Raw genomic sequence first — 21,240 nt, forward strand, 5'->3', positions numbered from 1 at the left:
GAACCAGAGAATTGAATTTTTGATCAAACAGAAGAATCACAAAAAAACAATATAAAACTTATCTCTAAGATTCTTCTTGTCAGTCCATTTCCTGTTATACACTCTCTGACACAGAGAAGCTAATCTTTTCTCCCCACCCAAAGCAGTCCATCTGAACAACACAAACACAATTCTATACTTAACCGAACTATAATTAATTTGACATTGTCTGTGTTTTCCTTATCTGCATGCTCTAAATACCTGCCTTTCTCACACTTGAGGGAAAATAACAGAAGACTGGTGAGGAGGACTGTAAACACGCTCAAGTGATTTGCAGCAGGGGTGCAAAAAACCACATATATGATACTAATTGTTGTTTAGTCTTGTGTGTCTGACAAGCAGAACACCTGTGTTTAGATAGCATAGGCCTGCGATAGATTCACAAGGCACCTTATCGAACATGCTGGAGATCCCTGCCCTGCTGTGGGAAAGATCAAAGCACAGTGGTTGGTAAACTCCTCCTGTGCGAACCCCTGACACAGAGGGAAAACAGCAGGTTTGTCAGTCCCCTCGCACAGACCGAGCTCTGCATCCCTGCTCGGGTGCCTCTGCCCAGGTGTGGCTTCGAGGTTTCCCCTGTTGGTGAGGAAACAAAAATTAATTTACCCTTTGCATCTGCAGTTCTGTGGTTGCTCCTGTGTCCTTCCTGTGCCAGTTCACACACACTACGTGAGCCAGTCCCATAAACCAGCTCCATACCACATGAAGAGGTTTGGCACTCGTATTTTAACTTGAAATTCTTGTCTCCTACGGTGGCATTGCTTTAATGTTTAGCTAAACAGCTATACTTTCTGTTGCCTTCCAATTAAACAGCAAAAAAGATTACCAGGCTCATTACTGCTTTCACTTTGATCTTCTGGTGCTCTGGAGGGTGGTGAGGGCGCCTTGCGCTTCATCCTCCTTAGAGAGGAGTTCACGGAAGCAGTGTCACTGAGCGGCAGGGAACCTTTCCGTACTAATCCTGGAGGGGCCTGGGAAGGGAGACAGGGGAGGAAGATTATTAGCAATCAATGAAAAACAGCAAAATAGCTTTAGTAATTATTCTCCAGAAGTATTTATAATATACATTTGGGAAAGAGAGAATATATATCTATTACCAAACGTATTACGTTTTTCATCTTAATTCCTCCAAGGAGTTGTTTAAAAAAAAAAAAATATTTTCTACAATAATTGAATATATTCACAGAGGTGCAACATAGATCAGTGAAAGAAAATCAGTTGTTACATATAGTATGAGAATTTGAATTCTTTTATGCCCATAGGCTATTCTACAAACCCAAAATAATTCTTTTCTAAAAGTAGCTAAAATCACTGTAGAAAGTAGCTTCACCTACACCCCACTGCAATGACAGAACGCAATGTTTCCTTCTCCATTCCTTCAACAGCAGTCCTAACTGGGCTGTATACTCAATTATTAGAAATTTATTTCCCTCTTTGAAATACTTGAACTTTCATAGAAATTTTTGGAATGCCCAATTTCAAAACTCATATTGGGAAGTACAACCGTCTTATAATACTTATCAAAGTTAAATTTTAATAAGTTGCAAAACAGTAATTATAGTACCTACTGATGTTGCAGTGTCCTCTCTATTGTAGCAAAAGTAAAAAAGTTCTTAATTCATAAATAATCAAAACCATTAAAAATGGACAAAGGATACCTGTTAAAGACCTTATATTTTTATGAGATAGCAGCCCAACTGCATTTTAAGTTGTTTTAAAAACACATTCTGTCTCAAAGACAGTGGTTGTAAATTTTTTTGCCATTCTTAATTGCAATTTGCCTTAGGCTGAAGAAACCTTCTATATCCACATCTATTACAATGACAATGTTCAGGATTCCCAGCAATAAAGAAATGCATTTTGCACTAGACACAGCTGTCTTTTTCTGTAGTAATTCGAATCTCTATCACTTTCTACTCAACAATATGATAAAATTCAGCAGTAACACTCATTTCTGGCTAGAAGGATCCACACAGCTACTGGATGGAGTTTCATCTTCAGAGAACTTCTCTGTGCTTCAATTAACTAGCCCACTTCACAAAGCACAATATCGAGGAACAGAGATGGTATAAAAACACCTACAAATTCTTGTTTCACTGGCAATCCTTTTGAAAGCATCACAGACAAGAGAACTGTTGACAGTGTTAATTTCCATGGAATAAGATGCTAATATTTAGAAAGCTACCACTGAACAAATACATATCCTACAGTAAGCAGGATATTAAAGAGCAAAAGCTAGAGTATTTGATTGTACACAATCAAATCTATAAAGAAAATTACTCACAAGAGAAAAGATACTGGCACAAGATGTCTGTCAGGCAGTGTTTGGCAGCTCCTGTTAGATCTCAATAGAATACTTGAATGAATAAACTGGAATGATGAAAACTATCCTCTGAGCCACCCTGGGCACACTTGGTCATTTGATTTGTCGCACCTTGATACCAGGTATGAGAGATCCATAGATATTTTACTGCACTGTAAGGAGCAACACTGTCCACAACATTCACACAATTCCTCCAGACATCACTCCAAAAAAAAAATCACTTGCCAAAGCAAGCAACTCAAACCTTTTACAGCAAAGCAGAACTCAGGGCTTTAAAGAGAAAACACAAAGCACAAGGTGAAATGTTCTTTTAAGAACACCAGATGATAGGGACATACTCTACTCCTAATTAAAAATACTTGCATGCTTGAATAGTCTTTAAACAAGTCAGTTTCTTGATTAAAATGTCACACAACAAAAATCACTTTACACTTTTATAGTTTCGTATTCACAGTTCCCAAATAGTTCTTTAAAAGGAAAAACAATTAATATTCAGCCTTTGAATTTATTCAGGAGATGATGTCAAATACAATATCATTTCCCCAAATGAGGATTTGTTTTTTTTGCTAAGGTACTTCCTCCTTGCGTTTGGGCAGTTCTATTTGTCTCCTCTCTGGTAGCTGCTGGCTGCAGCCCCTCTGTTCTGCACAAAGACACGTTTCTCTGCTCAAAGGTCTCACCCTCGTCTGCTTCACACAGGCTCCCTCAGCTGACTCGGCTGGCTCAGAGCTCTGCGCACACTCGCTCAGCCAAACAGATGTCACCAGAGTTCCCTTCTGCACAGAATGAGTGTGTGTGGGGGGGGGGGAGGGAATAATGTTCTCAGCATAAGAGCACAAATGCTACTAGAAGATTTTTATAAGCCTTTCTACTGCCCTTTGCATCCAAAGAAACAAACGACTTGCAAAGAGAGATTTCAAGAAAGAACTAAATGTTCCAGTTGAGGTTCGAGTGCTGAACAGATTTTCTCAGGAATTATTCAACATATGAATATTAAGAGCTTTCAAATCCTAACAAAGGCTGTAATGTGAAAATAGTACTTTAAACAGATGGAAAAAAATTAAAATAATGTTATTAAGACATATCTGACAAAGTTGTGGAATATATACATCTGGGTATTCATGTGTCATACCAACTGCCAATGATAACCAATGCTTTATCAGTTACATTTAAATTAAAATTCTTTTAAGAATCATTAAACTAATTAACTATGCTTGTGCAGAAACACCAGTGAACTCTGTCATAACTTCCACAACAAATGCCAGAGTTCTACTTTTAACACTGTACACCCTCCTCATCCTGGAACAAGCAAGGGTGAATATGAAACTTTTTAGTCTCAAATATGTACAGACAAATTTGGCACCAAATGCCACACTACCCCAAGCAGACACTTGTACATATCAGTCCTCCCCAAGTTCTAGCCTCTGTAAGCAGTGGCAGACGTGGTGCCTTGCCCTTCTTAGCAATTCAAAAAACAAGTAAAGGTATTTAAGCCATAATAATTTTGCAGCTGGAATGGAAGAAAATTTAAGTATTTGGGAAAGAATATAGGAGTAGCGGAGCATTTCAGTGTGCTGGAAACCTTACCTCACATACCACCAGTACCTACCTCTTTTGCTCCATACATATCTTAGTTTAACAGAGGACATACAGGCAACTGTATCATGTAGGGATATCAAAGCCCATTGCTAGCCATATTGCTAGTATTTCTTTCTCCCCTTTGTACAAGTATGCAGGCAAATGGATGTCCAAGGTGTAAGAGCAAAAAAATGTATTAGCTCCTACGTTGAGTGTATTCATGCTCTCAGTTTCTATTACATGACTTAAGCTTCCCAAAATAATTAAACTTAGACAAAGTACTACAGAGGAAGTAATATACCTCTGATCTATTGGAAAGAAAGTACATACAGAATTTATTTGGAGCAACTCAGGTGGTGATATTCTGTCCAAACACACGATATTACTATTATCACCTAGGATTTATCTGCATCCTTGCTGGTACAGAGGCAAATACAATAAAGGGACAAGGTTATGTATTTGATGTACTGAAAAGTGGATGCATGCAACATTCAACCACCAATTCCGAAACATCTCAGAATAATAGCAAATTATTCTCATGCAAACTTCAGTACAGGTAGTCCTGAGCATTGTCTTCTCCGAGGTAGCCCTGACTCTACTCAAAAACTCCCTGATGTCCATCATACTCACTGCATCACTGCCCAACTTTTTCTTTAAAGGGCTGACCATGAAGTTGAAGGCAAGAAAGGTTCTGGTTTAATTTTTTAAGCATGAAACTCAACCCTCCCAGAAATCCTAACTAAGCTATTCTGTGACAGTGGATAAAAAAATCTGTTCAGAAGTACTTTATTGTTTAGCTGGTTCCCATCCTTTCCCTATTCTCCCATCTTCTCCCTTCCCTTTCTTTTCCAATGAGTAGACTGGAGATTTAAATTTTTTTAGGGTTAGGGTTGTGTAAATGGACCACTCTTGTGCTGCAGGAAGGTCTCTGGAAATGCCTCAGCAGTCTTTCAAGGAGCAGCTTTATTCTCCAAGGAAGTATCTTATAGGATCCCTCTCAAGAGTTCCCTTAACAAGTTGAGCAATATGTACCATTCAGTCCAAATTCATTAATTAGATGATATTTATTGGAAAGTGGATACTAAGAGACAAAAGATTTTATTTGAATTAATTCAAAACACAGAGCACATTTAAATCCCAAGCTCTATGTTTTCTGATAAATCACTGTGCAATCAAGTCGGAATGAAACAGAAGTCACCTCAGAAGTCTTTGGCATGCATTTCCTAAGGGGGCTGCACAAAGTAGTACAAAACAGAAAATCCGCACAAAAATATAATTTGTTCTGTCCTCTCTTTGTGAGCTATTCAACTTCAGCCAAATCACTTCAGACGAGTAAGAAATGTCAGTACAAAATAATAAATCTAAGCAATTTTTTGAGTGACAGTCAAGCAGTCATACGTTACTTTCAGACATAATAGGATATTAATCATTTAAAGCATGTTGACATTAATAAATTATTTTCAAAAAATTTGAATTCAATTAAAAGACAAACATAGTGAGGTAAAAAAAGATCATTATTTTATTCTCTCCCCCAGGTTCCTTTTATTAAAATTCAGAAAGAAACCTTTGTCTTCTTCAAATGATAAATGATAAAGCTTTTCAGCAAGACACAATACACAAAGACAGAACTTCTGTTAAACAGTGCTCTCTTGTGGTTCTGTGCATCAGTGAAAGACTAAATCATTGTATAAAGATAAAGGAAGTCACAGTCTGAAATTTGTCTCCATGTCTAACTCAAAATTAATCCCTCAGACTTGTATTTTAGTTCTGCATTTAATTTTTCTAGCATGCCAATAACCTCACATCAAAAACAACCTTTAACTGTATTTACAGCAAAATATGAAATAAATAAATTAAAAAAAATCAAAAAAAATTTAACCTTGTGCAATGCCAGGATAAGAGTTAATGCCTCAATTCTACCATATCTATTGGCAGAATTTCTTCAATTCATGGGATATATAGGTTACTTAAATATGTAGCCCACATCTCATAGCTTCAATAAAATACAGCCCTATTTGATTAAAATAAAAACCTTACTTTGACTTGTTGGGAGCACAACAATGTTTAGACTGCTCCTCAAGATGCCCACCTTTTTCTAGCAATGTAAAGAACAAACTACTTATTACTCCATGTAACTAAAATATTAAAAATTAATAGAAATATCACAACATCAATTACTAGATATGATAAAGCAAGATAATGTTCTCACATGTAAGTATATGAGAACAAAAGAACAAAAAGGTGCTTACAAGACCAACTTATACAAGAAGTTGGTTTTACCTTTTCAAAATAGAGCAGCTATTTTGGATCTGAAGTTTAAAAGCAATGCATCTTTCAATTTCTATAGTTATTTTCAAGCTAAAATTTTTAAAAGCAAGTACTATATTTTTATTTCCCATTTATTTCGAGCCTCATCATATACTAACAACAGGGTTGTCAGGATTATTATGTCTATACCTATGAAGAGAAGTGAAGGAAATGTAACTAACCTGTGCATTCCTATCAAAGCTGTTGGATTTCACAATATCAGGTGCAGGTCTGACTTGGGCTTGTGAGAGTTCCTGGGGAGCACTCTGGGAGTTTGGCATAGGTGGCAAAGGAGCTCTCCGTTTCTTCGGCATTTCTGATGGCAGAGTGTTTGAATCATACTGCTTGCTGACAGTGTTAGATCTAGTGATAGATGCTGGCCTTGGCTTGCTCATCAATGGAGTTGCTGGGGCACTGGCAGCCTTGAAGTGCGGGAAATAAAAAGAAATCCAAGTTGCATATACTTTCTGGAAAACAATCAACAGTATTGATTGTTCAATATGAATATGTTTCTAGAAGTTTTGCTGATACAAAGTTACACCTTACTTGGTCTCTTTTCTTCTTGTTTCGTTGAAAAAAGCTGAAAAATCCTTTGTTTTCTTTCTCCTTCAGAACATCTATGTTTTCAGATTGGTAGGAGTCTAAAATAGAAAACAAGAGTTCTACATGTTATTTCATGCGGATATTATTTCTCCTGATTCTTCCTATTTCACTGAGTCATAAACCTGCAGTGATACACAAAACTCATCATAAATCACCAACACTAATATTTTTTCTAGGTGCTGCAAAATGAAGAGGTCTCCCACCATCCATGTTCCTCCTGTCCTTCTCAGAACTCAGGTCAGATGAGTTTCAGCAGCTCTTAATACCCCTAGCACTTACTCCAGCCCATCCCACTTGTCATATGTTATGGTTCATACAACAAAGGCTGTAAAAGGGAAAAAGAGCACAGTCTTTTCAGCCCTCCATTCCTGACAGCTTAAATTCCTGGCAAAGTGTCAAGTGGGACAACCCAGGTCCCAGCCTGCACATGGTGTGAGTAAGGAGAAAGATCACCCAAAGCCTCGATCGGTCCTGCACACATTAACTAACTGTGTGGCAGTCACATTCTGGTGGCTTGCAGAATTTGTCCTCCTTACATTTTTTTCAGAGAATAACAGAATATTCTGAGTTGGAAAGGACCCACAAGCATCACTGAGTCCAACTCTTAAGCGAATGGCCCATATGGGGATCAAGCCCACAACCTTGGTGTTTTTATCACCAACTGAGCTCATCCGGGGTTTTATTCATGCAGAGGATTTGTAAATGTAATAGTTGTCTCTTTTTTAATTTTTGTACTGGAATGAACTTTCTTAAAGAAATCCCACTGAACGCAAATGCAATGAGCAACAGAAATCAGAAAAGCTGGTACAAGTATCAATATAAATGTGATCCTTAATGTAATAAATTGATCTAGGGTAAAACTATAAAAAAATACTTTTTATATAACTGGGCATATCCATTTCTGCACTATCATTTTAAATATGCATTTAAGATAGGACAGACATATTACTGGTGTCACAGTTAAGCAGATGTTACAATAGGAGCGGGTGGTAATGTCACATAAGTGCTACAGTTTCACCGCCTATTTCAGTAAATCATACCTTGCAAAGACCGTAAATTTAAATCAACTGGTGATGTGGCTACAGAAAGACAAAAAGAAAGACAGAAAATATGAATCTGAATCAAGGATGCAGTTACAAGTTATAAACACAGAAAGCCAAGCTGAACCTTCAACATTAGGGAAAAATTAACTGGCTATTTTGCTGAAATAAAAGGATGTGTATCTTTACTGCCTAATACTATGAGCTATTCAACAACTTGAAACTGGAGACATGCAACACAGACTGGAATCTTGTTTGTAAGGAGGGAGGCTTCAATTATATTTCTGAAGCAAAGAGAAAAATCAGTATTTAGAATATATTGCTCTGTAAGTTTTGGATTGTCAGGCAGTCCAAACTTGGAAGACAAAGAGGAATGTAAAATCAAAATATGTTAATCAAATAAAATTTGAATTTAAATTCTATTAAATAAAAAGTATACCTCACCATTTACTTTTATAAAGATAACTGAATATTCAGAATTTTGAACCTGTCTGCAAAATTGAAATGCTGAAACTACTTCTTATTAAGAACTGAAGAATATCTAAATTTCCTCGTAGGGCATTGCCAACATATGTCCTTGTATGCCATCCTAAGGATTTCTGGCTGTTGATACAAATGAGGCACAAGTCATACTGTGCAAAATGCAGCTTTGCCAGTCTGTAAATGAAAGCAGTAGGTAACCAGACAACAAACCAGACAATGCACTATGGGCACAAGTAGTCAAAGTAACATGTTTAGACAACTTAAAATACTTTGTTTTCCACTGAGGAAGAGAGATGTTTCATTTTTGTTTTCTCTACAGAAAATGGACATATTGCCCAAATCTGTCACTCTGACCTTTAGGAAGTAACTGAGAGAACTCTTAAAACTGTAATCACCAAAGAGTAAGGTTACCATATTTAGGTAAAAAGAGGGGTAAAGACAGAAACAAAACCCCAACAACCCCCCCAGGTTTTAGAGCAGAAATAAAGTGAAACAAATACAGTAGTGGTCAAAACCCGGAGTCAATCAATTTCCTGTGAGAAATGTCTAAAACAGATCAAACCACACTGTACAGAATTTTTAATCATAGTACAATAAATCTGTCATGAAAAACAGAGCTGTCCAGCTGAAATTAAAACCTGGACTAGGAATGTCTGTACAAAGATTAGGAAGATAGTTCATTGTGCCCATTGGACCACAATTAAAAAGACCATTATTATTCCTTCACAACCTATAAAATTAGCAAGCAGCACTCAGAAATATACATAAACACCATCAGAATATTCTAACACTTTTAAAATTTTAAATAGTTTTAAAGCAAAACTAATTTTCCCTAATGTTTCCATTCGTTTTAGGTTATCATGATCTTATGTCTATGAGCTAAGGGAAGCAGAATGTTGTTGCATTTTTTGGGGAAGGTGTGAGGGAAGAAAAAAAAGCTTTGCTTTTAGTGAGGATTTGTACTCAGTTACCTTTGTTGCTACTTAACACTTGCTTAGAAAATAAAACTTCTATACAGCACTTCCAAAAACAAAAGTCCAGTAAACCTGTCTCAGTTTCAAGTTTGTGGAAGACTAATGAAATATATACTAAATTGCTAGAAAATAATTTCTTCATAAGTAAAAAACCCCAATTAAATGTATACATTATTAAAATATTAAGCAAATATCTTTTATATAATTGCAATTTAGAAAAGTATCTTACCTCGACTGATATCCATGGCATATAGTTCTCTTAGTCCAAGGTCATTAAGAGATTTTGTCACATCAAGGGGTTCTTGAGACTGGTAATTCTTCAACAGCAGAGTGTGTGAAGGATCAAACTCACATTTGCTACAGATAATTGGTATGAGTTCTTGAAGGGGTGAATGTGGACTAACTCTTACGACTGTCTTCTGTGTCTTCTTGTAGTTTATCACTACCCTTACTGTTTGCTAAAGAGAAGAAAATTCCAATAAATAGCAGCACAAATTCTGAATGAACTGGCATTTTTACAACAGCCTCAGAGTGACCACAGGAACTCCACTTATGGCCAACTTCACCAATGTTATAGGTTCAGAATCATTGCATGAGAAACTAAGAACTATTTTGCTATTCCCTGTAATGCACAGAAAAGACACAGGAAGCAGTCTGCTTCTCCTTTAGCACCTGCCATGTGCCTGTGTACATGGGGTGAGGTGCCCTGTGAGGTTATATTAGGTGCCCTGTGAGGTTATATTAGGAGCTGCAGAAGTCTGGTGATGAGCTAGGAGTGAGTGTGTGCACACGTGTAGGAGGAAGGTAAAAGTGCAGGAGAAGAGCACTTCTGCTCAGTGCTTTAGATAAATTACAGTATTCTTCTATACAGTAGAAGGACAAAGTTGGAAGGAAAGATTTAGGCAACATCCAGAAGTTGGTTTAGTACTTCTAAAACTTTCTGCCTTCTTAAGAATATATAAATAAAGCCAAGTAACAAGAGAGTACAGTATGCATTAAAGAAAAATGAACATACAGTCAGAAGGGCACATATATCACAGCATGACAGATTGTACAAGATGTTGATTTTCAGTCTGTGGAAGGCTGTATTCAGCCACACTTCATCTGCAGAAATTTTCAAAATGACAGTAGGATGGGGAATTTCAAATAAGATTGTAATATTTCCTTCTTTTGGCAGCAAAGACATTTGTTGCAACAAATTCAAATATATTTTACCTAAGATGAGGTTATCAAGAACATAGAGCGAAGCATTTCCCAGAGCTGCAAGGTGAGAGAATGAGAGACAACAGGAAAAGCTGAAACAAGAGGTCAAGCTACCAGCTCAACATGTTGAATACAACAGTGACTCTAATTTCTCAATTTGCTTTAACTTTAGTTCTCACCTCTGGTATAACTGGAGCAGGTTTCTTCTTATCTATTTGTTTTGGTTTTAAAATCACCTTTTCCACTTCAAGCATTCCCACTGGCGTGTTGGGTTTGAATTTAATCTGGTTACTTTCTGTTGATACCAACTCTATAGTATAACTTGATGGATTTAAATGATACTGTGCACAGAGAAAGACCAGCAAGTCCATCATCGGCTTCCTGTAAAAGACATATGGAATTGTCACAACAGGTGACAATTAAGCAGGTTATAACAAAACATGCTGCTAAACATTTAATTTAGCTCATCCCTTCTCTTGCATGACTAAATAATTACTGCCAGGCACCAATTCTAAATATCTTCAAGATTTAAAAAAATAAAAAGAAAAAAGTCAACTCCCAAAAAACCACTAAAAGGAAAACAAGACCAATTTGCATAAAAGTATGTCAAGTGCTTGAGCAAAGGGGAAAATTTTTGCTTGTGTGAAGCAAAGCTTTCCTGAGGTCAACAGGGACATGTGGATTAGCCACCTCATTTGACATTTAGTGGGAACTTTAACAGTGGTGATAAATGCCCTGCTATTCATTAAGAACAGTTCTCTCCTGAAGCTTGAAATTTTTATATTTGTTCAGAGTTACAAGGGACTTTATTTTCAGAAAGTCCCTTGTATGAAGAGATGAGAATGAGCTTTTTGGAAGGAGCAGGAGAAATAAAGTTTGAGGAAGTCACCTTTTTAAGGAGGTTTTGCATTAGGGATCCTAAAATTCTCTAGGTGTTTAGTACAGACAGAGGGAAAGAAGCTAAATGACAATACAGCAGGTGGATACAATTTCTTGAGAAGCTCTGTGTGATGCATCAGATGTCCTTTCCACAATGAAGCCCAGCAAACTGAATTTGTCATATGCAGTCAGTAATTTTATGTCCTTGTTCTCACAGTGCTCAAGGAAGAACATGCAGAACAGCATATTAAGACATGCTGAGCATTTCCAGTTGCTACTGAAATAAATTTATTAAATTGTACTTTAAAAAGAAGTGTCATAAATGTTTAAATAAAACAAAGGTAAGGACAGTATACTAACTTTGCATGTTACAGCAACTGAATAAGGTTATACTACTATTGGATCGTTCCTCAATAATTTTTTTTGAGTTGGTAACCATCTGTAAGGACAGTTTCTTTTTTACGTTCTCTGTATCTCTCAGTTACAGCTACAAACAGAAATCCATCACCTGCTCTGTCTTACAAGTATATTATGAAAATAATTTAAAAGTCTGTGAAGCAATGAAATGGTATGTTGAAAAGAATGCTGAAGTGTCTATGAGAAAATTAATACAGGGTTTGGCTGGTATGGCTTTATCAGAAATCTTAAACTCTAGATGTAATCTCATAACAGATGCAAGTATCCTGGTAGCATAGCCAAATGTGGAAATAGAGAGCTTCTACAAAGAGGACTCAGGCCAAGCAGAATTCTAGATAACAAACAACATGAATACGTTTATTAAGTAGAAAGTTAAAACAGACTTTTTCTATTATACAGTTCTGTAAAAAGAATTAAGAATGACTCAGTGTTAGAAATTACTGTGAACACTGAATTTTTCCTCCCTTTAGTTTACCCTAGAATATCATTCCTGTTTTCACTTCATCTTTAAGACCAAGTGTTCCTTAAGCAAACTGTCTTCTCATCTGTGGCAGCAGGGCTGGACTCTCTGGTGCACATGCTGCACTTCCAGAAGACAGAAACTGGAAGCTGACAGATATAGATACTACAGACATATTTTTTCCAGAGGAAAGCCTGCTTTAGGGGCAGAAGAACATTTGCCTCAGGAGACAAAGGCAGAAGGAACAATAAGACAAAACAAAACATACAGGAATCATACTCCAATGTATCAAAAGTAGTTATCAGATGGTCTGAAGAGGTACAGAAGAATGTCATATATTCCCATGCTTTCATTTGGATGATATATATAGTAGTCTGAGGAATACCATGCCAAATGCAGAATAATAACTACTTCTCCCTTTTCACATAGCTAAACCAGAGAGTTTATTTCAATTCATCTCCTGCTAGAAGAAAGAAGGAGGAACTCCTCTATTTCTTGTACTTCTAATCCCTAATAAAACAAATACATCCATCCCACCCTAAAAAAGGGCTGCAAATGCAAATCATATCATTCCCCCATCTCACTGGGGGCTGGGCATGGCCAGGGAGGAGAGAGCCAGAGGTGACTGCAGATACTACTTCTGCAGTGACCTTTCTGGTTATCAGTATATCCAATAAGCTACCCATTACTTTTTTTCTGGTGCATTTTTATACACTGACTAGCTTTAAAAGCTGCTCTTCAGTTATTGGAAAACAGTAAGAACACCAAAGATGACCAGTGTGAGAATTCCCAAGCAAAGATCACAAAAAGTCATCCTATAGAAATTCACCACAGTGACAGGGGCAAGCCCTCACACTAACCAGTGACACAAGAAGTGACAGAAAGATAAGTGAGAAACAGCTGCTCACAAACAAGACAGGTACATGCAAATTAGTACATGAGAACAGTGATTTAGTGGAAGTTTAATTTCCATTGGTACTTCCAGAAATGACCTGCTTGACTGGAAGATGATGGACTTTAAGTACCCCTATCCTCCAGTGGAGCCCAAGAAGTATTCAATGACTGCTTTAGAAAAGTATTCCTACAGTGGTACAAAAATCAAGCTTTTCTTGTAATCACATCCCCCAAAACTTGTAAAGCTATTTTTGCTAAAACCTTCAAGGATTGTAGATAGGAGAATACATCTATCACAGTAAATTTAACAGCTTCCATAATTAATATTTAGTAAAATGCCAGACAGTGGCCATCAGCTGCCTCAGACTACATCATCTCTTTGTCCTGCTTTATCTAATTTCAGTAAAATACTTATTTTCAACTTAACTTCATTAAGTTACTTAAGTTCTGGAAATCTCTGATTTTAAATATATTTACATATTCCTGCAGCCCTTCATCTCTCATCTGTTTTCCTCTGGTTATTCCTACCTGGCTAAATAACAATAAAAAGTGTCTAAAAGCAGCCTCTCATTACATAACACAGTTAAAGGATGAACCTTTACCAGAATGTATCAAACCATGTTATGTTTGTGATCAACAGTATAAGGTGTACCTTCAAATACTGAATCAAGTGTTTAAAGGAAAAACTGCAACAAACTTCCACACTCCTCTCCAAAAACAAGGGCTAGAAACTTGCTACTTAAAAAAAAAAAAAAAAGAAGAAGTTAAGATTCTGATACAATCAAACTTTAGGAACAAAGCCTTTCCATCATGAAACTTGCACTAAGCACCACTGAACAAAGAAAATTGTCAATAATCACCAAAAGTATTCCTAGGTAGGGATGGAATATTAAAAAAAAGAGAAGAAATCTACACACACTGTGGTTTGCTATAGATCTCCAATTACTTAATTACTTCCTTGAAAAAAATATTTACTAATCCTATTCGCTAAAGAGAAAAAGACATTTGTTGTTATGGAGAACAAGAAAACCCACCAAAACTCCCAGAATTTGTTACAAATAAATTTAAGTACAATAGGTTTAGAAAAGTAGGGCAACACCACAAAGCTTGTTATTCAGTAGGTAGCTATACAGAGTAAACCAACAGTTTATTAATGACTGAAATTACTCCAGAATGGATCAAATGAAAACTCACAAAAGACTCATATAAAACAAATGCAGCAAAGCTAAGGTCTCTCTAAAAGGCATCTGAAACTGAAGTCCTGAACACACTACCCTGCAAAACTATGTTTGACACACTGTTTCCAAATTAATGAATGTCACTATCATATTGGCCCTTGAAATTGCCAAGTTAATTTACTGATGCATACAACTGAAACTAATCACACAATTTCAAGAAAACTTTCTCAAACTCTGCATTTCTTCCCTGTGGGAAACAAAAAAACTAAATTAAAATGATTAGGCTGCTAAAAAAAAAAGATAGTTTTTAAGTTGGTTTGGGTTTTTTCTTCTTTGGCTGCTGAAAATTCTTCAGTCATATGCTGTAAAATCACTCTGGAAAACATTCCAATTAAAAAAAAAAAAACAAACAAACAACTTCACTCATTTCTCTATTCCTGTCTCAGAACAGTGTACCTTTACTTCCTCCCACTCATTGCTCTTACCATGTTTGAGGGGGGGAGGTTGGTCATTCTTTTGAGATAACTGTTTGCCTGGATCCCCCTCCAGGAATTCTGATGTTAGGAGAGTGCACACATCACTGTCAGATTCTGAAGAGCTGAACTGAATCCCTGTTGCAAACTACTACAAAGTATAAATTGGTGTTGAGGTTTAAATAAGAGAATCCACCCGTGCCTGAAGTTTCAGAACGAGGGATGAGTTATTTCAGTTCTCCTTCTTTTTCTCAGTCTTTCACTTTAGTTATTTGACATCAACACAAGAATCAATATTCTTCTGTCTTGTAATCTTTTTCTCTAAAATTCCTTCTGAATTTCATTCCGATCCTCTTTTGCTTACTCATACATACTCAGGATTTTGATCTCTGTAACACCTTGCTTTGTGCTGCATAGCTCATGCTATCCACTATGCCAAAGCAGAGGGAGCAAACCAACCCAACTGTATCTGAAATAGAGAAGTTCCTTCTAGTGGACTACACAATTTGAACAAATGGCTGTTCAAACTCACCATTTTGCTTTTTCTAGTATGAGATTTAAAAGGTATTCTCTCCTCAGGACATTTGAAGCTGCTCATCTTCAATTATGAACAGGAAAGAGACAAAGTACCCATTTGTCTGTTTATGTCATTTCTAGAGGGATCTTGCCTATTTGTTCACGAAATATGACTATCAAGAGAGAGCAAAACTAGACTAAACGATAGTTTGAAATGTGTTTCACAGTGGACTGCAGGTGCTGCGTAGTATCTCCTCTCATTCCGAGTGAGCTTAGCAGTGCTAATATTGGCTCTTATTTGCAAGAGAGAGATTTATGAACTCAATCACATCCAGTATCTGGATTGAAAAATCCCTGTAACTGCGGGATAATAAAACTGATTGGGAAACATATGCACTTCCTGATAAGCCTGTGTGGCCTGTCTTGAACACTGAGTAATTATACACAATGTAATCTGACCAAGTGAAGATACATGCAACACTCCTTTCCAGCACTTTGTTCAGAGCAAAGCATGAGGGAAGGCCACAGTACTCATCAGTGTGGACAAAGGGAGAGAAAAGAAGAAAGAGAAGTTCCTGACAGTGTACACATGGCGTCTCACCTTTAAGAAATTTTAAAAACAAAGGAAGGTACTGTATTTCCAGACTCCAACATTCCTTGTAAAAATGCTGGCAAGAACACCATAAAGCATCAGGTAGTCTCTAATTATTTCAGAACATTTCTTCTGGGAAATAAAATCTCAGATATAAGTTATCCTGAAAACCACACAGAGTCAATGGGAGGTGTAAAAAAAAAAACAACACAGAAGTTCATCCACAGCAGCTCTGGTGAACAAGCTCACATCTGATGCCTAAGCAATGACCTCATGAACTCTAGCAAATGACACAGTGTACAAACAGACTCCAGTCAGACTTTATCTCTCATTAAGAAGTGAAGTAGGTATAGCCACACATTTACATCACTTGGTTTGAATGAATAAGTAAGTAAATCAATCTTCCTGCTTTCAGTAGCAAAGACACGGGTGATACACTAACACAAGCACAATACACAAACAGGTTTGTTTATTACAGCTTAGGATAGCAACTAACTAGCATCTGAGTTGCTGTGATCCATACACAGCCTTGAATAGCAGCCTCCTTAGTAGACCTGCTATGATAGTTAACACAACATTTTAAGTCCCAGGATTTATGATTTCAACCTCACAGAAAATGTCTTATCTGGGAAAATTCAGTGCATCATACAAAACAGTATTTTATAGAGATTTGTAGTGACCAGAAAAAACAACATTTATGGCTACACATCCTGAGAGGTGCCACACAGAACTTCTAATCTCAAAAAAACATTCTTCCCAAATGGTAGATAAATGTATAAAGTAGATGTTTCCATATCTACCCAAAATCATAGTAGAATAACAGAATCATTTCATTTGAAAAAGATCTTTAAGATCATCAAATCCAGTCATTAACCCAGCACTGTGAAGTCCACCCCTAAACCATGTCCTTAAGTACCATATCTTCATGTCTTTTAAATACCTCCAGGGATGGCGACTCAACCACTTCTGAGCCACCTGTACAAATGCTTGATATCCTTACCATAAGCTAATTTTTCCTAATATCCAGTCTAACCCTCCTCTGGCACAACCTGAGGCCATTTCTTCTTATCCTATCATTTGTTGCTTGGAAGCAGAGACTGACCACAACCTCACTATAACCTCCTTTCAGGTAGTTGTAGAGAGAGAAAAGGTCCCCCCTGAACCTCTTTTCCAGGCTAAACAACCCCAGCTCCCTCAGCCACTCCTCATACGACCTGTGATCTAGACCCTTCACAAGCGTCGCTGCTCTTCTTTGGATGCACTTTATTCTCAGGCTCACTTAACTCAAGTGTTTTACCAAGTGATTAAAACCTGGATGAAGGTTGAAGTAAACTTGAGAAAGAAAAAAAAATTAAACAAAAATTCTGTGTAACATACCTCCCGTTAACTGTAGTGTACTTGATCACATCTCCTGGCAGGACCACTGATAGTTCAATATCTTTATCGATTACATTCTCTTTCTGTTCCATGATGAGGTTGGTTGACTCTATGCTACCAAATGGAGAAACAACAGTGAGTGTTGCTTCAGAAGGAGGAGGTGGTGCTTTAGATTTTCTTCTGAAATAAATGGATAAAAATTAAAAGTCAATTATGTATTTATATATATGATTCCATACTGACAAACTAACAATTCTCAAAACAGGAATGAACCACACTTTATCCACAAAGAAAAAAAAGAAAAAAAAAAAAACCAATAAACATCAAGCCCAAAACAAGAGTTTTTTATATGTACCTTGAAAAAAGTAAATTAGTACTTTTTTTACCTCCCTTGCATTATGCAAAGAACCCTAATTGTGTATTCTCCAAGCAGATTTACTGGATTAGTATAAACAGAAATACTGCACTATGCAGTATGAACCCAAATTGCAGTGCCAGTGTACTTAATATAGAACAGATATGGAAGGAAATAGTAATATTTTTCCTCCCCAAATTTTTCTTTTTATTATTAAAATAATTCAAACAAATCCTACCAGCTCCACAGTATTTACCTCTATACAGTAATAAAATAACAGTATAATCAATTCTACTGTGTTGTAATATTTATTGACATTTCAGTCACAATCTGCTTTCACATATTCTCATCTATGCTGATTTCCAATTTTAATTATCTTGATACCTTTCCCCATCTTAGTGACTAGCCAGTGTACTCTTGAATGCAAAGACTGATCACTAAATAAGTTTCACTTTTAAAAAAATCCAAAACAGCATAAAAGGAAAACTCTCTACATCTCTTAATATATTTATGTTACAGTAAATTCTGAAGGCAGCACTCTCGTGTCCTACAACATATAGTCCACTATATGGAAAAGATACTATTATTAAGAATTTTACCATTAGAAACAAAACCAAACCACAGTGAAGACGCATTACCTCACGAGACCTTTTTAATTTCTTATAAGCATTCTTTTAAAAAGCTTGAATAGAGCCACATTCATAGAAAGTTAATATATTTCAAACATAATACACAAAGTTTCCAAAAATACACTTGTCATTTAGATTCTGGAGCTGTACCAAAGTTTGTTTACTTTAAACCTAACAAAAGAAATTAACTTCTATAGTTGTCTGACAGAATTAAAACAAAGGATCTAGAGTAAAACAATTAGAAACACACATTTTTCTTGGGAAAACAAAGTTTAAAGTCACTCACAATGAAGAGCAAACAAGGTCCAGAGCAGCATTGCAAAAAACGACTGAGTACTGAGACTTCACATGACTGACCTGTTGCTGAAAGTGCTTAGAGTTTTGAACTTCAGAACGCCGTGCTGAATAATTAACTATTCACAGCCCCTCAGAGCTAATCGAGAGCACTCACAGGCCTCCCAACACACTGAATGAGGATCCGCATTCAAAATTTATACCACTTCTCTGTTAATGTTTTAAATTAGTTTGGTGTGCTCCACATACAATTCAAGAAGTGCAACATGAACCGAATATTTAACTTTGGTCTCTAAAGCAGCTTGCCTGTGTTGTTTCAGGCTTATGCAAACATTGTAAAAAGCATGAATCGAATTTCTTTTTACTCCTCCCCAACTTCCTTAGGGGTTTTTTGCATGATTTTTAGCTTTCGCATAACTGCTAAATATAAATTATTAGCTAATACAGAGCATCAATACAACTATTAAAAAGAAATAAAACCCCTGGAACATAAAAACTCACCCTACAACATCAATACCAAAAAAAAATCCAAACCCAAAGTGAACCAATACTGCTTGTCCCCTTCTTTACTCTTTCTCACATCTTTAACTGACTTCAAATGACTGTCAAAAGGTATTTATCACAACTGAACTCAGAATTTAATCTTTGAAGAAGTGTCACAGAGAGACTTGTTTGCAAATGCTAGTAGACTCTATTTTCCATTGAGCAGACGAATGCAATTTTATCACTGGAACTCTACTATTACTAGAGAGTGCTTAATGACACACAGCAATAAATGCATGGTACACATCAGAAATATGGCTTTACTCATACAATGTCTAACTTACACTGCAGAGAGCTAAAAACTGACCAAATATTCTTATTAAAACATGTGTGCAACAGCTGGAGAGATGAAGCTCCATGCATTTATAAAGAACACATACACACATGAGGTCAGGCAGTCTAATAAGATTGCTGAAGCCTCACATCCCCCACTGCAGAGCCTGGTGCCCCATCCATCTCTAGCACATCTGCATGAGCTTTATGATTAGTTATGCTTATGTCTTCCACCCCAGACAAAGGAGGAAAAATCCCCAAGTATACTTTCTCAGAAGTCACACCAACTGTCTGGCAACCTCTTATTAAACAACAAGGATTCCAATGCTTTCATTTTCTGTTTCCAGATAGCATGTCTCTTTTTACTTCCCTTCTCACCAATTCTCCCACCTCTCCTTCTTAGCCCAAAGTATTTGCATTTGGTCTTACAGCTTTCTCATTATTTGTCTCTCTACCTTCCCAGAGCAGCAGCTGCCTGACAGGTAGGCTGGGCTGCACTCCCAGCCCCAGAGCTGGTACTGGACAGCAAGAGACCACGATTACATATACGGGTGATGGAAATACACTTGCAGGGACAGTTTTAACCTACAAACCCCCTCCTCTCCCTACTTTGCAATTCAAGAAGCTGACACAGGTAGTTTTCTCACCAAGGCATTCTCCACACATCACTTTATTCAAACACCAAAAGTAACTCCAAGTCTACGCCATCATTTCAAATACTTCTCCATCATAAACAAAAAACAAAAGCCTGGTTCTCTCTTGCTTCTTCACTTTTACCAGGTACTCAGCAAACCAGGAGAGCAGTTGATTTGTAATGATTTTGTTAAAAAGACAGAGTTGTTCAGCTAGTTTCTTTCCTGATAAGGGAACCCATTATTTTTAGTAAGACAAAATACAATTGTAACACAGAGAATAATTCCCAGTCATATGAAAACAACACTTCAGAAGCCAGAAAAAAAGTGTTCAGTAAATAGTCTCACTGACATCACCTTTCATGTTCAGATAGCTTCCAGATGTTCTAGGACCTAAGCAGACCTGTTCTAATTTTCAAAGTAAACCTTAGAAGAAGTTAGAACAACTAAAAACCTGCTATTAATTTTCATGGCTACTACAGAATTAAAGGAAAGCTGCAGGAAGAATCAAAGTGCAGTTTATTTAGCTACAACAAAGAGGAAGTTAAAAGAGAAATTTTAATCGAATGAGGCCACAACTCACAATAAGAACTCTGGAAATTGTGCTGCAGTATCCTACACGATGTGGGTCCTCACTCATTCCTTGTCCCCAGGGGTCCCAGCCCCATCAACTGCCTGACCATACCTACACTACACATTCAAATTGCCCAGTCTCAACTCTGTAAGGGATGTGCTCCCCACTGTTTATAATCAGATAAACAATCACAGCAACATATTATCTTCTATGTAAATCTTCTCTAAACAACTGTTTAAGACAAAACAGAAAAATAAAAAAAAATAATTAAAGGTTCTTCCTAGTCCTGGAAAAGGCAGCCAGAGGAACAACCACAATGCTCTCACAGGGACCCATATAAGGTGGTGCAGCCTGGGCAGAGTTTCTATTTCCCTTGGTACCAGAGCACCTGGAGGCCACTATTTATGCCAAGTCTTTCAGCTGGCCCTCATCTTGAAGAGATTATATTGTTCTCCAGAGAACTGATTCACGTTTCTTAGAAATTCAAATTTCTGAAGTCCCACCTGCAATTCCTGCCTGTCTTTTTGACAGAATACAATTCCTATATTAAAGAATTCCTTCAGCCAAACGCAGATAGAAGACATTATCATTTTGTTAAGAAAAA

General features: G+C 36.9%; 1 protein-coding gene across 10 annotated transcripts in view; it reads right to left on the reverse strand.

Moving 5' to 3' along the window:
• COBLL1 (cordon-bleu WH2 repeat protein like 1) overlaps positions 1-21,240 on the reverse strand; it is a 77,433-nt gene that overhangs the window by 17,656 nt on the left and 38,537 nt on the right. For 5 of the 10 annotated variants that reach the window (XM_039382073.1, XM_027733644.2, XM_039382077.1 and 2 more), the window contains 7 exons: positions 17,337-17,516; positions 10,730-10,931; positions 9,577-9,805; positions 7,891-7,929; positions 6,794-6,888; positions 6,430-6,669; positions 866-1,010 (listed from right to left, as the gene is read on the reverse strand). In XM_039382073.1, the coding sequence (XP_039238007.1) occupies positions 866-1,010; positions 6,430-6,669; positions 6,794-6,888; positions 7,891-7,929; positions 9,577-9,805; positions 10,730-10,931; positions 17,337-17,516 (1,130 nt within the window). The remainder of the gene's footprint in view (positions 1-865; positions 1,011-6,429; positions 6,670-6,793; positions 6,889-7,890; positions 7,930-9,576; positions 9,806-10,729; positions 10,932-17,336; positions 17,517-21,240) is intronic. The other 5 variants (XM_039382080.1, XM_039382075.1, XM_027733646.2 and 2 more) reach the window with 2 other exon arrangements.

Source organism: Pipra filicauda, unplaced genomic scaffold (assembly GCF_003945595.2).
Source record: "Pipra filicauda isolate LSUMZ 115617 unplaced genomic scaffold, ASM394559v2 scaffold253_size2546935_pilon, whole genome shotgun sequence".
In the NCBI taxonomy this organism is placed as follows: Eukaryota; Metazoa; Chordata; class Aves; order Passeriformes; family Pipridae; genus Pipra; species Pipra filicauda.